The sequence below is a fragment of the Vombatus ursinus genome, unplaced genomic scaffold (assembly GCF_900497805.2).
Source record: "Vombatus ursinus unplaced genomic scaffold, bare-nosed wombat genome assembly UNPS02001287.1, whole genome shotgun sequence".
Lineage (NCBI taxonomy): Eukaryota > Metazoa > Chordata > Mammalia > Diprotodontia > Vombatidae > Vombatus > Vombatus ursinus.
The window spans coordinates 11530202-11548103 of NW_020941065.1; the positions used below are offsets into that span (position 1 = coordinate 11530202).

A 17902-nucleotide genomic window follows, 5' to 3' on the forward strand; every position below is an offset into this window, starting at 1 on the left:
TGGTATAAAGTATAAAGAGCAGGGACCAAAGGTGGGGCCCCTCACAGGTCTGGCCTGCCCCTTGGCCGTATGACCCAGTACCATTATCGTGTCCAGCTGGTTCCCTGGGCACTGACGACGTGCCGCCTCCAGCTGTTCTGGACCCTGCCCTGGCCACCTCACACGGCTGTAGCCCATGATGATGCGTTTTGTCTTTATGTTTGGTTCGCAAAAGGTTTGCAGCAATGTTCGGCACATCCCAGTCTGCCCGAGCCCAGTTCCTGGACAAAGCTCGTCAGGCGAGGGAAGAGAGGCGGGGACAGAAGGAGAAGGAGCGGGCTGCCGTGCAGATACAGGCCGTGGCCCGCGGGTTTCTCTGTCGATGTCGCTTACAGAGAGACATCAGGTGGGTGTAGAATCTCTCAGCAGCCTCTGCCCAGCTCCTCCCGCTGGGGCACTGGCTTTTGGTTTCCCTGCCTCCACCAAAGCCCCCTCTTGATCCCTCACCGGGGCGTGGCTGTCTTTCCAAGAGCCCTTCCAAGTTATACGTGGGGAGTGGGTCTTACCCACTGTAGGCTTCTGTCACCCCAGGACCTGGCCACCTGGGCGATGAATTTTTGGCCACGGTTACGCCCAAAGTCCACCTACCAAGCTATAGAGAAGGGTGGTCTGCCTCCATGGAAGGCAGGCCTCCACCAGCAAACCCCGGAGATTGGAAGGAAAAGGCCCCAGGTGTCTTCCTGCTCTGGTTAAACTACTCTCTCTTCTTCCTTTCCCAGGAAAGAGATCGATGAGTTTTTTGACACCATTGACCCAACTGGAGCCAATAAAAGAAGTGCACTTTCTCTTTTTAAGATTGCCCGGAAGCTGTTGTTCATATTCAGAGCTAGAGAGGATGAGCTGGTAAGGCGACCTCCCTCCTGCATATGTGTGTGTATGTGTGTGTGTGTGTGTGCCCACCCACCGGCTGCCCTGCCTTCTCTCTGTCTGTGCCGACTGGTTCTGGGCAGAGTCCCAGGGCATTGCTGAGAGCCTGAGCAGAGCGACCCTGGGTGGGGAAGCCGGGATTGCCACCAGGCAGCTAGTGATTTTTTTAGGTAGAAGAGTAACCTTTGCTGTTGTGGCCTTGTCTTGGCCATGGTTCATGGCCTTGGAGCCGCTCCAGGCTCGTCCCTCTCCTTCCCCTCTCTCCAGAGCAATTCTTGAATCTGGCCCTTTCTCCTAGCTCTCACCTCCGCCACCCCTGTTCAGGTCTTCATTAACCTTCCATCGCCTTGTTGCCCTCCCTGAATCGAGGCCCTCCTCAGTCCAGTCCAGCCTCCATCCAGCTCCCAAAGCCCACATTCGGTTGTCTCACCGCAGCCCCTCACTCAGTAAGCGTCAGTGACTCCCTGTTACCTCCAGATCAAACACATTCCTCTTTTTGGTCTTTAAGGCTCTTCACCAGCTGGCTCCTACCGGCTCTCCAGCCTTATTCCGTGTCCATCATTCTCCCTCCCCACGCTGCCCACCACCCTCTTCTTGCACACAACATTCTGTGTCTGTCTCCAGACCTTTGCGTGGGCTCTTGTCCACATCTGGAGCATGTGCCCTCCTCACTGCCACCCCTTCAGACTAAGGCCTTTGACCTGGAACCTTTTTTCATCATACACCCTTATCGATAAAAAACAAAACCAGAAACCTTTAAGCCCTCATTGTCTCTGTGGGTGATCATGTCCATTGTAAAACATAGGCCAAATATAGAAATAAAGGAAGAGATGACAATCAGATAGGATTTGTTCCTAGAAACAATGGGAAGCATAGAAGTTTATCGAATAGGGAGTGATGTGTGAGACCCGCAGCCCAGCTCCCCCAGCTCCAGCTGTGGTTGTCCCCTGAGGCCCACCTTGGGGACCGCTGTGTTAAAATTCCTAGTTGACTTCAGAGCCTGGCGCAGACACCCCCTCTTATGGAAGACCTTACTTGGCTTCTCCAGCTGCCATTCACTGCCTCCCCACAAATCAATTTGGATTTTATCTATACATGTGTGTATGTATGTATACACATGTTTGGTTTATGTTAACAAGTATTTATTAAGCACATTATGGTCTAGCCTGCGCTGAGTGCTGGGGGTACAGAGGAAGGCCAAAGACAGCCCCTGTTCCCAAGGAGCTCCATCTAGTGGCAGAGACGGCATGAAAACAATATATGTAAGCTAGCTCCATACAGGATCAACTGGACTTGATCACGGAGGGAGGGCCTGAGCATTCAGGGGGATTGGGAGGGGCTTCTGGCAGAAGGTGGCATTTTAGCTGGAACCTAGAGGAAGCTGGGACACAGAAACGAGGAGGGAGAGAATTCTGGGCATGGAGGAAGGTCTAGGAGATGAAGAAGGAGCGGTTAGGCAGGCAGGACGAGGACCAGGAGATGAGACGGTGTCAGGAAGAGGGTGACTGATGGGGGCAGGGGCTTCAGAGGGGCTGGGGCTAAGAAGGATGATCGTTGAGAAAAGACCATTAGATTTGGTGAGGAAGGGGTCATTGGTAACTGTGGATATCTATTTAGAAGGAGACATGCTCTTTCCCCCTCCTCGAGCCAGGACCTTTCGTTTTTGTTTGGATCCCCAGTGCCTGGGACAGTGCCTGGCATATCATGGTGATTGATAAATGCTTGTTGGTTAATTTTCCATCTTGAGGTGGGAAAGACGATCTGGCACCTGGTTGCTGGCAGGCCGACAATGTTAACGACTGTTTGCTGAAGTTGTGATTTGACCGTAGTGCTTCTCTTGTCCAGTGGATCTTCGAAGGCCTGCCCCGTCCCTGGCGTGGTACCGGCCTTTAGAGCTGGCGAGGATGAAGCAGACCATTGGGCTGCCCTTGTTTGGCAGCCTTGAGGCCCAGGAGTGAGATGAGCCTGTCACTTTGTCCTTAACTGTGCGTTGTTAGGAACTGAGATTTCCTTAGAATGGGAATGGGGCGGCATCGTTCCTGGTCCTGGGAGTTTGTAACCTGTCCCGCTGGTTCTTTGCAGAGGTTCGGAATGCTGTGCCGCTGCATCCTAAGTAGCATGGAGCCTGAGAATGAACCTAAGGTGAGTGGGAGGGGGCAGGATTAAGAACCCCAAACCTTCTCCGGCCCTCTGGCTTACAGAGTGCTTTCTTTCCAGTGACCTGGAGAGCCAGCCTCTGGGTTGCTGTTTAAGGGCTTCAGAGAATTTTATGCACCTGCCGCTGTGGGATGCTAGGCAAATCCCTCTCCTGCTCCGGGCCTTAGTTTGGACCAGAGGGTCTCTAGGTCCCTTTCATCTGTAGAGCAAGGCTGCTTTGAGATGCGTTACACATGTGTCCTTATTGTTATTATTTGTATGATTGTCTCAGATTATTGATGTTAGAGTTGGGAGGGACCTTAGTGGTCCTTTAGCCTAAGCCCCGACCCTGCCTTCAACAAAACAGCCCCCAGAAGGGAAGATGGAGAAACTTCGGCTCTGAGAGACGAGGCCCATGGTCCTGATTCCAAGTCCAGGGCACTGGCCACTCGTCCAGGCTGCCTTGTTCAGGGCCCAGGGGTGTGAGAGGGAAGAAAGGACTTTGTGGTCTTGTCCTCTGGAGGTTTCCTTCTTATTGGTCTCTGAAAATTCCTCCTGAAAGTTCGATGGCGATCCCTCACTTCCTTCATTGCTGTGTTTTGTTTTCTTTGGCCTGAAATGGAGCCCGAGATAAGCATGGCCAGGGACCCCTGCCGCTTCTCCCCAGGGAGGATGTTACCAGAGCAGGAGCCCCCTCTCCAGCTGTCTGCAGGCACGCTGGCAGCTCTTTGTCAGTGCTGTGTCAGTGAACTTGGCATTGCCGTGGGGATCTTCACAAGCCTCTTTAGCAGTCCCATGCTGAATGTCATTCTTTAGGGTTTTCCTTTAGAGATAGCAAGTGTGGAGATACAAATAAGGAAAGAATGATTCTTTAGTCTCCTGACCATGGAGGCGGGATGTACAGTGGATCGATGCCTGGACCTGGAGCTAGGAGGAGCTGGGGTCAAATCCAGCCTCAGATGAATTCTAGCTGGGTGACCATGGGCAAGTCTCTCTCCGCTGGGCCTCATCTGAGAAATGGGGATGGCCACCCTTGCAGTCTCTTCCTCCCAAGGCTCTCATCCTACCCCCGCTGGCAGCCATAGCTAGAAAGGCAGACACCCCTCTGGACCCCCTCCCCTTGGAGTCTGTGCTGAGGTCGAGTTCTGTGCCAGGGCCAGTGCTCTGAGTGCCAGGGCTGAGCAGGGCAAGGAGGCTACTGGCTGGCCGTGGTAGCACAGCGACTCGCTTGTGCCCACAGGTGTGGTATGTGTCCCTGGCCCTGTCCAAAGAGCTCACTGTGCTCTGGATCAAGCAAATTAAGGACATCCTGTGGATCTGCTGCAAATATCTGAAGTACCTCAAGGTAAGGGACCTTGTTACTGCCACTTACCACAGTTGAGTTCCGTGTTTGTGACGCTCCCAGACAAAGCTGAGGCTGCAGGCGTTTCTGAGACACATCCTGTGCGCGGGCCTGTGTGGTGGCCCGTGGGTAGGGAGGCTGTGCTCCAGGACCCGCGGCGTTGCCCTCAGAGGCTCCTGAAATCCCCACCTGGGCTCACTTGAAGTTGCTGTGGTCTGGGATATGACTCCTCTTCGGAGGCCCCACCATGACAAGAGAGTGACCCTGAGTTCTCCAAGTCCAAAAGGTGACGGAGCTTGTCATCATTTGTACTGTCTGGTGTACTGGGGTGGGGGCCTGTGTGAGACATCCCCAACAAGACTGTAAGTGCCATGAGGACCTGGCAAAGCATACCATGCCCAGGAGGCGTTTCAGAAACGGCGAACTAACCCCAGAGTTAAAAAGATGAAGGGAAAAGTCTATCTTGGCCCAGTTTACTGGGATTCGGAGTTCAGGAGGCTCAGCCTAACTGGTGTTCTGATGACCTGGATTGAGAGCTGATCTTTCTCAATACAATTGCTTCTGTTGTCCCCAGCCTGACATCTTACAAGACTCTAAACTGATCTCACTGTACCTCACCCTACTTGTTAACTTCACAGACACATCAACATGGAAAATTGTCCGAGGAAAAGGTAGGGCACCCTTTCTTAAAATCTCTGGTGGCAAATGGTTCAGTACGTATGGCTCTGTGTAAATTTCCTCATTTTTTGTGTGTGTGCACGCGGGTGTGTGTGTCTGTGTATGTGTGTGTGTGTGTGTCTGTGTTTGTAGGGAGAGAGGTCCTCTATCCAAAACCACATGGGTACCTGTTGCAAACTCTGAATCCCATTTATAAGCATGAAGTACATCTCAGCCTTCAGATCAACTGTCATCTGTAACATTTGTAAGAAGTGCTTTGTCTCTGGTTAGGTTTGAATGTTCGGAGACCCGTCCTGAGCTGGAATGGGCCGCTGGGCAGGCGGTGGGCCCCATATCCCTGGGAGTCTCCAGGCACACCCCAGAGGCCCGTTGGCTGGGGAGGCTCTAGAAGATGTTCTTGGTCAGGTGTGGGGCAGCCCACCATGAGGTCCTATTTGCTTTCTTTGGTGGATTATTTCCTCTGACTCAGCCTAGAATAAAGTGCTGTCAGGGACCTTAGAGCTCACCTAGGCCATCTTCCACATTTGACAAAGGAAACTGAGGCCCGGAGAGATGAAGCGTCTGCCGGTGTCCTCCAAGTAGTGACCGGCAGACCTGGAGGCCTGCACTGGGTCACGCACTGGCTTATTCTTCCCACCCTCTTCCACCCCAAGGTGTTCTAAGCGATGTCAGCCTTGTTGGGGGAGTGGCAAAGAATTCTGTTTGGGTTGTAAAGATTGCCTTCTGTGGCTTCCTTTCTCTTTGGGGGTGTCCTCATCCCCAAGCACTTTCTGCGTCAGTGGATTCAAAGACCTCCGGCATCTCTCTACTCACTCTTCCCCTTTCCTCTGACAGAACAGTCAAAATCAGCCCAAAAAGGAAGGTGAAGCATTAAAGAGTCTTCCATTTCTCCTGGGCGTGTGGCCAAGACTTATTTTTGTTGCTGTTATAAATGAAGTGGCAAAAACGGCCTTGGATTGGGAGTCACAGACCTAGGCCTGACCCTTGCCTCTGCCCTGTATAGAACGCAGAGTTGGCAGGAACCTGAGGCTGCTTTGCCAGTCTCCAGCCCCCTGAGATTCCCCAGCATAGCACCCCCAATAACTGGTGGGTCAGACTTCTGCTTGGAGACCTCGAGGGAAGCCTTCTGAGAGACAGCCCATGCACTTGTGGGTAGCTCCCGTGGCCTCACGGCTTCCTGTTAGGGCCGAGAACAGGTTGCCATCCCTCCACCCCCACGCCCACTGATAGCCCTACAAAGACTTGAAGAGAACTGTCGTGTCTTCTCACACTCAGCCCTGAGCCTGCTGGGTCCTAGGCTCCTGCCAACCCTCTGGGGGCCTGGACTCGAGGCCTTTCCCCATTCCTCATACGTTCTAGCTTCACAATTGGTGTCGAGCCCTGAATGCGATACAGTGGGTGTGGTCCAGCCAAGGTGCCCAGAGGACTCAGGGATCCTCACCTTTGTCCTCCTGGACTCTTTGCTTCTCTTCCCAAGTCCAAGATGGCATTTGTTTCTTTACTGTCTTACGTGCTCATGATTCCTTTGGAGCTTTCAGAACCCCCCCTCCCCACCCCATGAAAACTGCTAGATCTTTCTCAGACTTCTTGTCCCATCTTGTATTTGTGAAAGTCATTTCTTCTTCTTTTTTTTTTGCTTAAAGTAAATGTTTATTGGCCGACTGGTTCCGTTATACTTCACCCTTACACACTTGGAAAAGAAAAGCAAAACCCTTATAAACATGTATCCATAGTCAAACAAAACAGAGTTCTGCATTAGCCATGTCCCCAAGTACGTATCTCATTAAGCCCAACCTGAATCGGCCACTCTTCCCTCAGGAGGTGGGCGTCCTCTGAAATCACGATTGGTTTTTGTGTTGATCAGAATTCCCGAGTCTTGCACAATTGATCGCCTTTACAGCGTTGACGCTATTATTTAAATTGTTCTCCTGGCTCTGGTCACTTCACTTTGTATCAGTTCATACAAGCGTTCACAGGTGTCTCTGAAAACATCCCTCTTGTTTGTCCTTCATTCTCCTCGAGGACCATGACATCAGGGAGGTGATGCCGTGATGTGCAAATGAATTGAATTGAAGTGAGGGAGGGCTGTGCAAAGTCACCAGCCTCACTGTCTTCTCTGGAGCCATCAGGGTCCAGTGGCCAGATATAGATCAGGGTGACTGGAGATGGCCCCCCCATCCCTTTTGTAATTTCTTAGGACACAGTGGTATTCCGTTGCATTCATATATCATTATTTGTTCACCCATTTCCCAAAGGATGAGCATCTCCTTGTTGCCAATTCTTTGCCAGTGAAGGTGATTTCTTGAACTGCTGTAACCTATTATGAGTCATGTAGGACTTGTGATTTTTCTCAGACCTCCTATTCTTTTAGGAGAGTCCCTTCGGCCTACCATGAACCATCTCTGTGCAAATATCATGGGGCACCTCAATCAGAATGGATTGTATCCTGTTCTACAGGTTGGTTGTTCCTATAAACTAATATTTCGCTATGCACTGGAGTACTAGAGGATGTGGCTCTGGGTTTGAAGTGGGTGTTCTGGGGGCTTTGCTGAGGGGACCATATTTTAGCCAGAGAACCCCAAGTTAATTATTAGGTTCCTCGTTTCCCTCCCCTCAGCCTGTTTGGCATTCGTGTTTAGGGTGGAGTGGGGTGGTACTTTCTTACTGAATGACTCTACCTCCCACCTGTTGCAGCCTGAGGTTGGTTCTGTTGAGGGCTCCTGCTCCCTTTGCTAGAACCTGGGGAACCTCCTTTCTTGTGATCCCAAGTTAGTTGGTCAAGCACATTGAATGGTTTATGTCTAATTCTGTGACCCTGAAATTTGTAGACCTACTCCGTGTCTCAGTCTTGTGCTTTGTGCCTTGGAAGAGTCGTTTGTTGGAGAGTGCCAGACTAGGAAGCGAGGGGAGAGGGAGGAAATGTGCCCAGGTAGAAAGGGGGGAAGGTCCTGGCTCCAGAGTCTGGCCAGGCCAAGTGCAGATTCTCAGCCCCCTCTGGCGGGCCCGCGAAGGCAGGGAGCAGCACCACCATATGGGGAGGTTTGTCAGCCTTCCACTAGAGGACAGAGGGCTTTGGTGGCCCCTGAATCCTCCTGAAAGTTTGTAGAGTGCCATCAGATCCCATCCCTTTGGTCCGTTTCTTTTATCACCTGAAAACGGTGCTCTTTGGTGGTAGAATCAGAACCCCTCTTTGACACATGGCCATTTTCTTTCAGATCCTGTTAAGAAATGGCCTGGCGAGATCCAGACCGTCCCTGACAAGAGGCATGTTGGCTGCATCCTTTACTTTGGCTTCACGGTGAGTCGTCTGCGGTGCAGGGAATGATGAGTGATGCGGTGCGGGGGCCTAGGGAGGCCTGTCCAGGCGAATGCGCCCACCCTTTGGGAGGCTTTCCCTCAGCCCCGCCCAACAAGCCAGGTTGGAAAGAGCTGCTCTGGGCCAAGGCCTGAGGCACCTCCTCTCCAGGAAGGAGTCTTGGCGATCATCTGTCCAACCCTCATCCCTTACAGGGGAGGCCACACTACTAGGACGTGGCAGTTGGGAACTCGGACACAGCTCTGGGGCTGCAGTCCCCTCCTCCATTCATCGCAGCACCCCCGCCACAACCCCTGCTTTGAAATCCCTAACATTGTCCTTCTGAAGCTTTACCTGCTTCTGATGATAAATAATTGCTAGTGTTTACAGAGTGCTTTACGGTTCACAAAACACTTTACAAATATTATCTCATTTTATCTTCACAACAACCCTGGGAAATGGGCACTGCTATTATCCCTGTTTTACAGATAGGGAAACTAAGGCTGAGACAGGTAAAGTGACTTGTCCAGGGTCACTACTCATTGTTGAATTAAGATGAGAGGAGGAAAGCAATCCAAGCAAACCCTCTTAGTTGAGGCAAACGTCCAGGTTCAGCCTTTTCTTTACGTGGTTTTAGAGATGGGCAGCAGCCTGGATGATGTGATACCAGTGACCCCTTCCAGCTTCAAGCCACCACTTATGTCCCAGAGTGGAAGGGGCTACCTCTGGAGCCAGAGGCTTCGGTCAGAAGCCTGGGTGGCCACTTGTCAGGGATGTTATGGAGAGAGCCCTCCCCTCCCCTGCCCTCCCTTCGCCTCCCCTCGCCTCCCCTCCTGGATTAATGGGACATGGATCGTTGGTGTTTGGGATCCCGGGCCATTGCACTGACATTCTGAACCTCCCCGACTTTCGGCTTTAGCCAGATGATTGGTCCCAGGTGTGTTCTAATGGAAGTTTCCCGTGACTAGAAATGCTGACATTCTCTCGGTTATTGGGGTTCACCTCTTTAGCCCCGTTGGAGTACACCATGTTTGCAAAACACGGTTTCTGCTTTGGGCACGCCGCCCCATATCTCCCTGTTGGTTTCTCCGGCCTGTTGCGGCTGTCACTGATGCTTTTCTGGAGGAGGTGAACGCCTTGGGGTGGAGAGGTGGTTTTGGAAAAGTGGGTGGACCGCTAGTTGCAAGGCAATGTGTGATAAGGTGTCTGTTTGTATCCAGCCCCGTGATTGCTGCTCATTTTTCGGACAATCTCTTACGACCGTTCCTCATCCATATTATGTCAGTGCCTGCCTTTGTGGCGCATCTCAGCATGCTTGCCCCCAAGGTGAGTGGACCCCATTGATCTCGCCCTCATCATCTCCTTGGCTTTATACTGAACGGAAACTCACTTGGTTTTCACTTTCTCCTTAGCAGCCTTTCTCCATATGTTTTCTTCCCCTTTATTGCATTTACGCAAAAGCAAGCCTTCCTCTCTGTGTAATTCAGTATGCCTAAATAGCCTGAGGCCCCCTGGGAAGGGAGGAGGCTGTCCCCTCAGCCTGGGAAAGGGAGACTGGCTAGGTCTCCCAGCAGCTGCCATACACCTTCCGAGAGTCGAGGACCCATGAGGTGTAGTGGACTGACTGGAGAGGCCGTTGGCCCCCCCTTGCTGGAGAATGACTTTGTTTAAGGATGTCGTGTCAGGGAGGGTTTAGACCAGGCAGCTTCTCAGGGCCCTTCCAGCTCTGGAATTCTGGGATTCTTTTCTGTGCTCTGATCTCAGTCACCCTCCCCACCTCCATTTTCATGGTCCTTGGGAATCAGTTCCACTTTCTCTGGGTGATCTTTTGCTCCCTCCAACCCCCTGCCTTGTGAAGCTTCAAATCGGGGCTTTTGTCTCATGCCCCTGAGCTGGGCATTGGGGCAGAGGGGGCTCATTTCTTCAGAGCATCATTGCCCATTCTTCTTTTGGTGGGTGTTTGCATGGGTTAGAAAAAACCTTTCACATGAAGAAATTGTGGCTGTTGGCCTGTCTTGTTTTTATTCAAATGTGACCCTCTTCCTGTGCCTTTCAATGCCTCCATTTTTCACTGGTGGTGATTCTCTTTCTGGCAGCGCCTCGTTGTGCTAGAATATCACGACTTTCTTCGCAAATTCATTCTGTTTCTGAGTCGCAGGGATCAATGCGTGGACGTCTGTGAGTGCTTGGAAGGGAGCCACACTCTCTGTTTGCTGGGTAAGTGCCAGGAGCTGGAGGTGGAATGTGTTCTGGGAATGCAAGAAAGACAGTGACTGTTGACTGAGTTCCTTGGAACAGACCAGGAAATGTTCTGAAGAGGGTGGGCAGAATCACTGTGTTTTGAAGAGGGGAAATGGGAGAAAGCCATTTTACAGATGAGTAAACTGAGGCTGAGAGAAATAAAATTGGTCTAGGGTCACAGGTATAGGAAGCAGCTGAGGCAATATTCCAGTGGAGATTTTCCTCACTTTGTACTTTAACAAGCACCCTTGGAGCTCGTCCCGTGGGTGGGTTCTGTGCTAGGCACAAGAGATATAAAGACAAAAAAGCCATCTAGCTTTGTCTGCTTTCTCCTGGGAGAAAAGAGCATTGACAGAGGGAATTGGTGACAGTATGTACTCGTTTCACCCTCTGAGGGGATCGAGCGCGAATCACCAGGGGAGAATCGGGAGAGTGCCCTGTGTGAGGTGGCCCCGGAGACATCCTTGGGAGGACGCTAGGGATTCTGTGAAGCTGTGGGGGTTGGGGTTGCAAAGACATGGCAGTGGGAAAAGGAATGTCATGGATGGGGCACAGTCCAGTGGCCTCTTGGACTGGAATGTTGAGTCCATGAAATGGAGTCATGGAAAAGCAGCCTAGGAGGCTAGATTGGATCCAAATGATGAAAGATATTGCACGCTTGGCAGAGAGATTTGCATTTTATTTGAGCCACTGAACCTTAACTTGAGCAGGGAAGTGACAGGATTGGCCCACTGCTGTAGGACTGTCGGTTTGACGTCGGTATGGAGGATAGAGTTCTGGTGACTGCATACAGGTACACGTACTGCAGGCTCTTGCAGTCGTCTCAAGGAGAAGTAATGAGAGCCTGAACCACCCAGGGGGGTGACCTTGTGAGTGGGGAGATGTCGTGGGGATTGATTGAGATTTAGAAAGTGATTGGGTATAGGGATGGAGGGAGAGTAAAGAGGGGAAGGTGACGCTGACTTTATGAAGCTGAGTGTCTGGCAGGCTGCTGCTGCTGCCTTCAAATGAAATAGGGAAGTCTGGACGAAGGGTGCGTTTAGGTGGAGAGGTTTTCTTTTGAACACGTTGAGTCTGAAATGCCCATGAGACACCCAGGTGGAGATGTCTGATGGGAATATATAACATAAGATTAGAGCTTGTGGGAGAACACTGACTAGATATGTTAGATTTAGGATCCATCCGCTTTGAGATGATAATTGTACCTGTGGGAGCTGATGAGATCACCAACAGAGAGAGGGAGAAGAAGTGAGGACCCAGGACTGGGCCCAGAAATGGATAGTGATCTAGCAAAAAACATTGATAAAGAATGGTCAAACGGGGACAAAGAGACTTAGGATGGAGCAGGGTCATGAGAACCCAGCTAGGAGAGCACATCTGGGAGGAGGGAGGTGAGTGCTCGTTAATGTCAGAAACTGTCGAGAGGTCAAGAAGGGTATAGACTGAGAAAAGGCCAGTGGATGTAGCCATCCCCACGTGCAGCACTCGACTAGCCACACTACTTCTTGAATTGGCTAGGAGACTGGAATGGTTTACCTTTCAACTCCTTTGCCTTTCAGCCTTTTAACTAACGCTAAGATTCTGATTCTGGAATAAATGAAATAATTGATGTGTATTTTGAAAAACATGAAATACTGCATCACTGTATGATGGTATCCTTCCTGTGACTATTTGAAATGAACAGGAAGGACAAAGCACATAGATGAGAGCTTAGCATTTCCCATCAGCTCATCTCTAATGACAGGAAACATTTAGCTCACAACCAAGAGAGAAGCTAGACTAGGCCCTCTTTAAGGCCCCAAGACTGGATTGCCTGTGGTGTCCCTGTCCTCTTCTCTAACAATATTGGGTTGTCGTCTGTCTTGTGGTGAGGGAGCTGAGGTTCTGTAGCTCTTTGTGGCTGCCCTCCTTTCTTGAAATGACAAAGTGTCTCTGAGAGTGAAGATCCATTTTTTTCGGAGGGTAAGATGCCTTGAGAGCCTGCCTTAGTGGGAAAAGCAGTGGATTGAGTCAAGTGACCTGAGTTCAGCTCGAACTCTTGCTAGCTTTGTGACTATAGGCCACATACTCTAGCTTCCCTGAGTTTCAGTTTTGTCATCTGTAAAATGGGAATACCTGCTCACTTTAATCTGTAAGGTTGTCATAAGGAATTAGCTCCTGTTTCTAGTGCTTTACAGCATGATTGATTACCAACTGTGAGGCATTATAGAGATGTGAGTTATCAGGTGAGTAGCACTTTAATTCCTCACCATCCCCAGGAAGAGGGGAGGAGTGTTGCTACTTCCCAGCTCCGGTGGCTGCCTCTTCCGCTCACTGGTGTTGCTTGGCCTGCAGTAAGAGCACACCAGTGAAGCTCATAGACGTCCTCGGTCTGTCTGAGGGCATCCCAGACATCTTCCTTTCTTCTTCCTTTCATTGCAGGCAACATCATACACTTGGGTTATCTTTCAAGCAGAGTGTTAGAGGAGGAGACGAAGCATTTTGTGAAAGTGCTCATTGAAATGCTGTCCTACTGCCAGCAGTATGTGTCCCTGAAGAGGTCAAACCTGACACACTGGCACCCTGTCCTTGGGTGGTTCTCCCAGTCAGTGGACTATGGGTGAGTGCCACAGAGTGAACCTCCTGGGAGTTGTGCACTGATTCTTCACTCGGTCAACAAGCAGTCAGCCGGTCAAGGCAGTCAGCGTTATTCAGCCTCGACTGTGTGCCAGGCACTGTACTCAGTCTGTGTTGGGGATATAAAGAAAGGCAACACTCCAGGCCCTGCCTGCAGGGAGCTCCCAGTCTAACGGCGGAGATGACGTGTGCATGTCAAGGTCTGTGCAGAATAGTTCTGGGGTTATCTTAGAGGAGCAGCCCTGGTAGTTGGGGACTTCAGGAAAGGACCCGTAGGCGGTGCTTGAACTGCTCATTAAAGGAGACGAGAGATTTTAAGAGACACTTATATAGCTAGGTGACAGCCATAGTGCATGGAGCTCTGGGCCTGGAGTCAGGAAGACTCATCTTCCTGAGTTCAAATCTGGCCTCAGACACTTACTAGCTGTGGGACCCTGGGCCAGTCGCTTCTTCCTGTTGGCTTCAGTTTCGTCATCGGTAAAATGAACGGAGAACCACTCTAGTGCTTTTGCCAAGGAAACCCCGAGATAGGGTCATGACAGCAATATGAGAAGGTAGAGCATTTGCTTGATAAGGCACAGAGATGATATGGATTGCCATGTGTCAGACCAGTAAGAGGGCCAGTTTGACCAGACCGTGGAATGTGTGAAGGGGAGGAGTGTGTAATATGGTCCAGGAGGTGGGGTTGGACTGTTGTGAAAGACTTTAATGTTCACATGAAGAGTTTGTATTAGATTTTTGAGGTAGGAAGGAGTTACTGGGCTTCGTTGTATCTGGGGATGAGGTGATCAGACCTGGGCTTTAGGAGAATCCCTTTGGCTAATGAATGAGAATGGATTGGAGAGGGGAGAGGCTTAGGTCGGCAAGACTGGCGAGGAAGCTACAGCAGAAGTCACTGAGAGAAGTGAGGAGGGCTGCCTTCTCATAGAGACAGGGGCAGAGAAGGAGAGACCAGGTGATGCCTGGGGATCAGAAGAGGCTGAGAAGGGGGAGGGGCAGGAGTCGGGCCCCAGGCTCATTTTGGAGAGGATGCCAGACGCAGCCACTGTGGGGAAGGGACTGGAGAAGAATCCTGTGATTTTATCAGTATCGGGAATGTCCTTCACCGTCCCCGTAGCCTCTCATCTCAGACAGTTGCCCACAGCACTGAGAAGGGAAATCATTTTCCCAGGGTCACGTGGCTAGGATGGGTCGGAGGCAGGCCTAGGTTTTTCTGACTCCTAGCCCCGCTTTCTCCCTACATACCGTGTTGCCTCTCCTAAAGAACCAATTAAAGTTAACAAGAATTTATTTAGTGCTTACTGTGTACTAAGGACTGGGCTAAGACCTGGAAAGCAAAAGGAAAGCCAACCCCTACCCGCAAGGAGCTTACACTCTAATGCGCTGGGGGAGCAGAGGGCAGTTGAGGAGGCAGTGCGGGGGTGGGCTTAGGAAAATGTGAGTGACAGCAGGGTAAGGGGACAAGGGATTTGAGAAGACAGGACAGTGTGGAGTTGAGCCTGGGAAGAGAGGAAGGTCAGATCAGAGCAGGGGGGATGGCCTGGGGAGCCAAGTGTCCGTGAGGCCAAGAAGAGGCCTGGAAGGAGGGAGGTCCAGAGAGAGAGGCAGTGTTGTTCCTTTTCTGTTGGTACTCCCAGCACGTGGCACCGTGCTTTGCACATAGTAAGCATTTAGCAAATGCTTCATTCATCCGTTGTTAAGAAGTTATGGTTGGATTCATGACTAGTACAAATTCCCAAATCATTGGGAAGACACCAAGTTGTTGAAAGCCTCGGGCCCTTGGAGCAGGTAAGCAGCATGTGAGCATATGAGTGAGCATGTGAGCAGCAGACAGGGAAGCTGAGGCAGTATTGGGCTACCCACCTAGGAGAGGTGCGGATTTTAGGAATGAGGGGAGCGGCCTCTCTGTATCCTGCCTCGGTCAGACGTCATTGGGAGCATTGGGTTCAGTTCAGGAAGAACACTGATAAATGGGAGGACAGTCAGCATGATGAAGGGGCCTTAAGCTCCCCTCATGAAAAGACCCAAGGATGTTTAGCCTGGGACAAAGAAGACTTGGGGCACCTAATATCCTCAGCTGTTTGCAGGCACTGTTGTGTGGAAGAGTGATGATCCTCATTCCACGTGGTCCCAGGGGGCAGAAGCTGTGAAGAGACCAGTTGAGACTCAGTGCTTGCTGTAAGATCCTGCCAAAGGCGGGAAGGGGTGCCTTGTGGGGGTCTTTAAGAAGAAGCTCGGGTGAGCTCCTCTTGGGGATGTTGTACAGATAGGTTTCTGAGTGTGGGTTGGGCTTGAGGTCCACCAAGGTTTCTTCCAGCTCTGGGGTTTTGTGAGTCTTTGTTGATTGTCTGCTGTATGCTTTGCCCTTCTGGGGAGGGGTCTCCTCCTTCAGGGATCTAGGAATCCAGGTGGGGCAACGAGTCAGTAATAAGTCTGTGCCTGTGATTGCTTGGACGTGCCTGAGGTTCTCTAAGAGACCCTAGGAGAAGACAAGGAAGAGCTGGGCTTTGGTGAGGGAAGCTCTTGGCCTTGGAGGACAGACCCAGAGGCATGGCAACAGCAGTGAGTGTGGCACGTTCTTGGAATGGGAAGAGATCAGCTGATTTGAGGTGGAATAGGCATGTTGGGTGGAGAAGTTTGGGGCTAAGTTGTAGACTGTGAGGGAGACACTGATAGGGAGCCATGGAGAAACTTTGTTGGGGGGCAGTGAGCCAAGCTGCCATTACAATTAGTCCGGCTGCAGTATTCAGGTTAGATTGAAGGGCAGGGAGCCTGGAAGAAGGAAGGCCAGCTGAGTGGCAGGCACATTAATCTCGGCCTGATATCCTCCGGGACGTTCTTTTATCTAAACTTTGTATTATCCCCAGCGCTGCAAAAAGTAAATTTTTAATTACTATTTGTCTAGTGAACAGATGGGTGAGTGTGGTCATCAAAGTGTGGACCAGGGTGATAGCCCTAGTAAAGCAGATGGAGAAGTGTTATGAGAGCCCCTGCTGGCCAAGATGGCCTCCTGTAAACCCTTTCTCCTGATAGCCCATGGTCTCATTCCTATCAGCTAGAGAAACTAGATTCATCACCTCTAGTTAGAAGGAAGAAATTCTCTTTGTAGTTTCTAGTGTTACAGCCAAAGGAAAGGCCTCCACGAGAGGGGAAGCTGAGATGTGATAGGTTTACAAGTTGGTGATGGGAAGGAGATGGGGAGAGAGTGGCCTATCCCTTACAAGAGGACTTGAAGTCACTGTTGAATGACCACCCGTCAAAATCATTGTAGAAATAATCACAGACAGACGTGAGCTGGACCGCATCACTGCTGAGGTCTCTGAGACGTTTCAGACAGAGGACTGACAAGGCCCAAGGCATGGAGGTGGGGGATGGAGGAGAGAATGGGCCCTCGGCCCACGGGAGAATGAGGATGCTGGTGACTCAGAGCAGGAAGTGGGGAGTGGGGCTGCTTTGGTGGGGACGGGAATGACTTTGCGGTGCTTTGCACCCAGCAGGCACTTTCTAGGTGTTGGTTTGACTTGATTTTGAGGGTGATTTCAGTGTTGGGCCGGATGCAATGCCATCCAGGGAGCTAGAGCTGGGCAGCAGACAGAGCATTTCTTAGGGACTTATTGACTACAGTGTGTGAAGAGCTGGGCGTATACATACAAGGAGTAAAAGGACTTCCCTGCTTCCCTCAGGGAGCTTACATTCATGGGGGGCCTGGCACCCGAAGGGAGGAGGCCAGGGAGAGCAGCCTCATGAGAGGTGGGAAAGTCCTCCTTGAATGTAACCGCCGGCCTCTGCTTCCTCTCTTCCAGTCTGAATGAGTCCATGCCTTTGCTCACCAAGCAGCTGCAGTACCTGTGGGGGGTGAGGGTCATCCGCATTCTCTTCCGAGACATCCTGAGCAAGAAGCTGCTGGAGAATCCCGAGGCCAGCCACGTGGTGGCCACGCCGTCCACGTCCCCACCCAACAGCCTGCCCGTGAAGAGTGAGTGAGGGCCCTCGTGCCCACCTCCCTGTTGGCCTCCTGCCGTTCCACTTTCTGGGCATCAAGGGTGGGTTGGGGGCACTTTCATGCGCTGTGTGAATCAGTCCAGTTGTGCATGAACACACACTCAATGTGGCTCTGGAGGGTCAGAGGAGTTCCATGGACGACTCTCCATGCCAGCAAGCAGGGTGGGCTTTGCCTTCCACGTCTGTTTGTCTGTCTTCCACTCAGCCTAATGCCTCTCCTTGAATAGATGGTGAGCCTGCGTGGCTGACAGAAGCTCTCCTTCCCTCATGAGGCTGAATGCCACATTGTCCATGGTCAGACTGGGCTCACAACCTTGGTGAGCTTGTGCCCCAGCGACCTCGCTTTGGAGAATCCTGGGCCAGCTGTGTCCCAGCCCGAGGAGCTCGAGTAGCATCGTAGCAGAGGGTGCCTCAGGGCTTGGCAGACCTGAAGCTTTATGTGGATGGTGGTTTCAAACTGCTGTTACTTATACTTGTCAGCTCCGTATCTGCTGTGATTAACACTGCAGTACAAAACTCTCCTGGAAAGTTGCTGATTTGTTTGGAGAGGTGCCCCAGCCTGACTTTTTGAGGTGCTTTTTGAGGCTTTGGACTTTCTTTGAAAAACCTGCATGGTTCTTGTGTAACTCAAAATGTCCATTAACATGTGGGATGTCAGAGTTGGAAGAAAGGCATTAAGATATAGA

At 51.3% G+C, this 17902-nt stretch overlaps 1 protein-coding gene across 1 annotated transcript in view; it reads left to right on the plus strand.

Annotated features, from left to right (window-relative positions):
- The window catches only part of UBE3B (ubiquitin protein ligase E3B), a 52472-nt gene that overhangs the window by 6662 nt on the left and 27908 nt on the right, over positions 1 to 17902 (plus strand). The window contains exons 3-13 of the mRNA XM_027863211.1: positions 215 to 385; positions 759 to 882; positions 2989 to 3048; positions 4283 to 4387; positions 4959 to 5055; positions 7434 to 7519; positions 8278 to 8360; positions 9578 to 9683; positions 10454 to 10574; positions 13020 to 13197; positions 17018 to 17190. Coding sequence (XP_027719012.1) covers positions 225 to 385; positions 759 to 882; positions 2989 to 3048; positions 4283 to 4387; positions 4959 to 5055; positions 7434 to 7519; positions 8278 to 8360; positions 9578 to 9683; positions 10454 to 10574; positions 13020 to 13197; positions 17018 to 17190 — 1294 coding nt within the window. The 5' untranslated portion in view covers positions 215 to 224. The remainder of the gene's footprint in view (positions 1 to 214; positions 386 to 758; positions 883 to 2988; positions 3049 to 4282; positions 4388 to 4958; positions 5056 to 7433; positions 7520 to 8277; positions 8361 to 9577; positions 9684 to 10453; positions 10575 to 13019; positions 13198 to 17017; positions 17191 to 17902) is intronic.